Genomic DNA, 5,804 nt, shown 5'->3' with positions numbered 1-5,804 from the left:
AATGGCTGAGGGTGTCACGTCCAGGAGCGCGTGCTTGTCCTGGTCCGGGCCAGCGCCGGGGGCAGTGGTGCGGGGCCAGGAGACAGAGAGAGAGAGAGAGAGAGACAGTGGAGAGAAAAACCACGCCCAGAGACAGAGCATTGGAGACAGGTGAAGAATCAAACAGATGGAGATGAAGAGTCTGAGGTCAGAGTGGACCCCCAAGCCACTCACATCTGCAGGCCAGCATGTTGGCCTGAGTCAATGTGTCTTGAGCACAGAGCCCCCAGTTTGATTCTCTGCCTTTTCCCAGGGCTTGCCACTGCATGACACAGGGCAGGCTCTGTCCCCCTCAAGCCCTCCACATGAAAAAGCCTCCAAAATGGGCCTCCATGGAAAATCACATCTGTTGGGCATGGGGCCAGAGCAAGTTGGAGGCCTGGGCCTCAGTTTCCCCATCCATGAAATGGGACCCACAGCACAGCCTTGCTTACTTTCTCTGCAATCACCCGCACGGTGTCCAGTCTGATGATCTTGGAAGGGCTCTCAGTCCTTGACATGCTCTCTGTGGAGGGGAGAGGTGACTGGCAGCTTCAGGAGGGCAGTCACTGGCCCTTCAAATTCATGTCTACCTGCCCCTCCCTTTCTCAAGAACCCACCATGGCTCCCCATGGCCCTTGAGGAAAATCCTAACACCAGCAATAGTAGCTCCTGTTGGCCTCATGCCTGATACCACACTGGGTCCCCTCTTGAACATGACCCTTACCTCCTCCTCCTGAACAGGAGTGGCTGTTACTGGCCCATCTGGCAGATGGGAAAACTGAGCCTCAGGGACATAAGGTCACCAGCTCAGAGTCACTGAGCCAAACGGCATGAGGAGCTGGGTGCAGAGTCTGAGCTCCAGATACTCACTCTCCAAGGCTCAGTCCCAGCTCTAGGCCTTTGCTTGGGCTGTGACCCAAAAGAAGCTATTCTCCCACCCCCATGTGTCTTCTATGACCCTAGATGGAGCACTGCTTCCTCCAGGAAGCCCTCCTAGATATCCTGGCAGCTGAGGGAGAAGGCACGCCTTGCTCTGGGGTGCCTAGAAGGGAGGGGGACACAACCTTGCTTTTTTCTCTTTGTTGTGGTAATCTGTGTAACAGAAAATGTACCATCTTAACTGTTTTTAAGTCCATAGCTCAGTGGCATTAAATACATTCACAGTATCATGCAACCATCCCTACCATCATCTCCAGAACTTTCTCATTTTCCCAAACTGAAACTCTGTCCTCATGAAACAGACTCCCCATCCCCTCCCCCAGCTCCTGCCCCACCATCTACTTCCTGTCTCTGTGGATCTGACTCATCTAGGATCTCCTGTGAGTGAAATCAGACAGTATTTTTCCTTTTTGTGTCTGGCTTTTCTCACTGAGCATCAAGTCCTCAAGGTCCATCCATGTAGCAAGTGTCTGAATCTCCTTCCTTTTTTTAAGGCTGAGTGATATTCCATGGATAGATGGAGCACATTTTATTTATTCATCACCTGTTGACGGATACTTGGGCTGTGTCCACCTTCCGGCTGGTGTGAATCATGCCGAAATTTCATGTACAAGTATCTGTTCAAGTCATAGCTTTCAGTTCTTTCCACATATCACCAAAAAAAATTATTTTACCTTCTTTTCAACCATTTTAAATTTATAAATACCATTCTCCATTAGCAGGCTGAATAAGAACAACCAGACTTAGCCCAGGAGCTACAATTTGCTGATTCTCTACCCTATCCTAATTATTTCTGTAGTTGTTCACTTTTGGTCTCTTCCAGAAATTCTGTGTATTTGTTCAACACTGTGTCTAGAGCTCAATAAACAAATGTCTTGAACTAATGAATGGACAGTTGGCAACTGTCTAATTGGCTCCATCGTCAATGACTGCCTGGTAAACGTGTTAAGAAGGATTCTGAGGCTCTCTGGGCAAAGAGTGCCAAGGTCAATTGAGGCTGCATCATTAGCAGCTCCCTTACCACACTGCCTCAACCCTAGAGGCTGAGAAAGGGTTCCTTTTTAAAAAAATTTTTGCCACACTCCGTGGCATCTTGGTACCAGGGATTAAACCCACACATCCTACATTGAAAGGTGGAATCTTAACCACTGAACCACCAGGGAAGTTCCTAGGAAAGGGCTATGAAACGATTCACCAGTGAGGTTGCTAAAGGACCCGGTTTCTTACCTGCAATTTCAAACTTGTCAGGCATCTCAGCTGTCAACTTCTGCATAGCAATGTCGGCCACGGGTCCCAGTATCACCACCGGGCGCTTGAAACTCGCTGAAGGGCAGAGAATCAATGACAAGAATCAGGATCCCATGTGGGGCAAGGACTGCTAGCCTCTTGCACAACTGCTTCTTCATTTTCTCCACAGTAGATCTAGTGAGGCCCATGGCTGCCCAGCTAAAGACTACAACTCCCTGCCTCCCTTGCAGTAAAGGTGGCCATGTGACTGTGTCCTGGCCAATGGGATGCAAGCAGAATGATAAGCAAAGTCTGGGTTGTATCCTTCATGGAAAGGTAGGAGCTCTCTTTGACTTCTTACACTAGGAGTGTTACTTGAAAGAAAAGGAAACTTCTTGTTTATACAGCTGTCCCTTGAGGTCTGTTAGAGCAGCTGAATCCAGCTAACTCAGTGGTTGGTAACTGCCATTACAACCCTCAGGCCACATCCGGTCCAGTGCCTATTTTTGTAAATAAAGTTTTATTGGCACAGAATCACATCCGGTTATGTCCCATTTCTCCTGTTTGTGTGTGTGAGTCGCTCAGTTGTGTCCAACTCTTTGCAACCCCATGGACATGTAGCTCACCAGGCTCCTCTGTCCATGGAATTCTCCAGGCAAGAATACTAGAGTGGGTTGCCATTCCCTTCTCCAGTGAAATCTTCCCAACCCAGGGATCTCCTTTATTGTAGACAGATTCTTTATCATCTGAGCCAACTTATTCTGGGTCACCTGCTATTCCCATCCTCCCACTGTTCTAAAAGCCTCTGCACCTGGTCTTAATCCTCTGCCCTGAGGCTGTATGTAAGAGCTTAATCTTTTCCCTTCCAGAATCTGGATAAGGTGTATTTTTACAACTGGTTCTCAGGTAGGGAAAGAATCTCCTGGTTTTGTGCGTATGTATTTTTGTCCTGGGCTTCCCTGGTGGCTCAGTGGTAAAGAATCTTTCTACAATGTGGGAGCCGCAGGAAATGTGGGTTCAATCCCTGGGGTGGGAAGATCCCCTGGAAGAGAGCATGGCAACATACTCCAATATTCTTGCCTAAAGAATCTCATGGACAGAAGAGCCTGGTGGGCTACAGTGCATGGGGTCACGAAGAGTCAGACACGACTAAAGCGACTTAGCATGGCATGGCATGGCATTTTGGTCCTAAGGTAACTAAAAGTGGGTGTTTGGGGTGGAAGGAGGGAGGTAAGGATTGTGGCTTTTGAACACTTATTTGAGGCCCTTCGCCTCCTCCCACCCTGGCCCACCTTCTCTCAGCACCACGCGCTCGTATGGTGGGTAGTGACCCTGTTTGGTCAGAGCTGACAGATCCTCGCGGCTCCGATGGGTGGTCTTCTTGGCTCCCCGACGAAGACCCCGCAGCCGCCAGAACTCAGCCCGTGAGTTGGAGCCCGCTGAGGCTCCAGGTATGACCCCCACAGCCCGCTGAGCAGCCTCCAGACTGGCCAGCTGCTCAGCCCTGGAGAGAAGGGAGGAGGTAAGTGAGCACCAGAGTCCAGCATGACAGCCCCAAAGATGTCCATGGCCTGAACAGGGGGCGGTGTGGATGGGTCACCTCAGTGGGCAAAGAAGACTTTACAGGAGGGATTAATTTAAGGCCCCTGAAATGGGGACGACCCTGGCTCCCTGGGGGGACCCAGTGTCATCATAGGGTCCTTATAAAAGCGGGGGGGAGATACTTCCCTGGTGGTCCAGTTGTTAAGAATCCACCTGCCAATGCAGGGGACACGGGTTCAATCCCTGGTCCAGGAAGATCCTAATACCTCACAGCAACTAAGCCCCTGCACCACAACTACAGAAGCCTGTGTGCCCTAAGAGTCTGCGCTCCAAAACAAGAGAAGCCACTGAAATAAGAAGTCCGAGCACCGCGGCCAAGAGTAGGCCCCGCTCACTGCAACTAGAGAAAGCCCGTGTGCAGCAAGGAAGACCCAGTGCAGCCAAAAATAAATTTAAAAAAAAAAAAGGGAGGGGTGGGAGGGTCAGAGGCAGAGAGAGACAGGAGATGCCGCCCTGCTGGCTGTGAGGATGGAGGGAGGGGCCGTGAGCCAGGGAGGTGGTGCCTCTAGCAGCTGGAAAAGGCAGGAGCTTATGCTCCCCTAGAGCCTCGGGAGGACCCAGCCCTGCCCACATCTCGACTGAGCCCCATCAGATGCGTTTCAGACTTTGGATCTCCAGAACATGAGATGATAAATAAATGCATGTTGCTCAAAGCCCACAGGTTTATGGTAATTTGTTACAGCAGCTGCGGGAAACTGATACTAGTGCTGCTGGTTGGCTGGAGCCTCCTGCAGGGCTCTCCAGAGTGCACCACCAGGGATGCTAAGTAGTGATGCTAAATCTATTCCAGTGCGTGGTTGGTCCCCACCTGCTCTGGTTGGGGATGATGCCCCGCTCCTTCTCCCGGAGGTCACGCCCCATGCGCACTGCCAGCCACTGGCCTCCCCGGGTGGGACTCTGCCCGGGGCCAGGGTACAGTGTGTCCAGCACGTGGAAGACGTCTCCGCGGGTGAAGCCCAGGCCGGATGGCGGGCTGGGCTCCATCTCAAAGTGCGTGCGGATGTAGAAGGAGTCGCCCAAGCCAGACCGCACCATCTTCTGGAAGACTGGATGGGGAGACTCCGTGAACTGGTGGGACCCAGACCCCACCCCTCCCCAGGGCCTGAATGTGGATCGCACTCAGCCCTGGGCCATGCACACCTTTCTCTCTCTCTCTCTCATACACACACACACACACACACACTCACTGTCCTGCTTGCGCTGTGTCACCAGCTCCACCTCCTCGCCAACTGGCAGCCCCAACAGGAAGTTCACAGCCTCCTCCCGGGTCAGGTTCTGGAACGGGGTATCATTCACCTGCCAGGAATGGGGTGCAGATGGGACGATGCCCTGGGTGAGAGATCCCAGCTCTTCCTCTCAACAAAGCTCTCAATCCTCCCCTTCCAGGGTTGCTGTCAAGAGTCCTGGAGATTAGGGGATGGCTTTCCAATGGAGGCATTGCCTTGTAGCACCCAGGCTTCACACACACTTGTGAAGGTTTGACCCGGAAACCAGGAAATGGGAAATATAATCAATTCAGGCACAACCAAGTCTCAGTGAGTGTTCAACATCAAGACATAGGAACGGGGGGGTCTCAGCTGTGACAGGACCAGGACACTGGTGGGAATTTGGTGAAACACGAACGAGGACTTCTCATGGTCCAGTGGTTAAGAATCCACCTGCCAATGCAGGGGACAAGAGTTCGATCCCTGGTCCGGGAAGATTCCACATGCTGCAAAGAAGCTCTATACAGTCAGCAAAAACAAGACCAGGAGCTGATTGTGGCTCACATCATGAGCTCCTTACTGCAAAGTTCAGACCTTAGTTGAAGAAAGTAGAGAAAATCACTAAGCCACTCAGGTATGACCTAAATCAAATCCTTTATGATTATTCAGTGGAAGAGACGAATAGATTCACGGAATTAGATATGACAGATGCAGTGACTGAAGCACTATGGACAGAGGTTTGTAACATTGTATAGGGGGTGGTGACCAAAACTATCCCCCCCCCAAAAAAAAACACAAAACTATCCCCAA

General features: G+C 51.3%; 1 protein-coding gene across 1 annotated transcript in view; it reads right to left on the bottom strand.

Moving 5' to 3' along the window:
- Window positions 1–5,804, bottom strand: part of TJP3 (tight junction protein 3) — a 19,867-nt gene that overhangs the window by 2,731 nt on the left and 11,332 nt on the right. Inside the window, exons 12-17 of the mRNA XM_010828123.1 lie at window positions 4,977–5,085; window positions 4,598–4,835; window positions 3,480–3,691; window positions 2,188–2,283; window positions 474–544; window positions 1–39 (exon numbers count right to left, since the gene is read on the bottom strand). Coding sequence (XP_010826425.1) covers window positions 1–39; window positions 474–544; window positions 2,188–2,283; window positions 3,480–3,691; window positions 4,598–4,835; window positions 4,977–5,085 — 765 coding nt within the window. The remainder of the gene's footprint in view (window positions 40–473; window positions 545–2,187; window positions 2,284–3,479; window positions 3,692–4,597; window positions 4,836–4,976; window positions 5,086–5,804) is intronic.

Source organism: Bison bison, unplaced genomic scaffold (assembly GCF_000754665.1).
Source record: "Bison bison bison isolate TAMUID 2011002044 unplaced genomic scaffold, Bison_UMD1.0 scf7180017864492, whole genome shotgun sequence".
NCBI classification, from domain to species: Eukaryota; Metazoa; Chordata; class Mammalia; order Artiodactyla; family Bovidae; genus Bison; species Bison bison.
The sequence above is the reverse complement of the archived record's forward strand: the minus strand, read 5'-3'. Positions and strand labels throughout refer to the sequence as shown.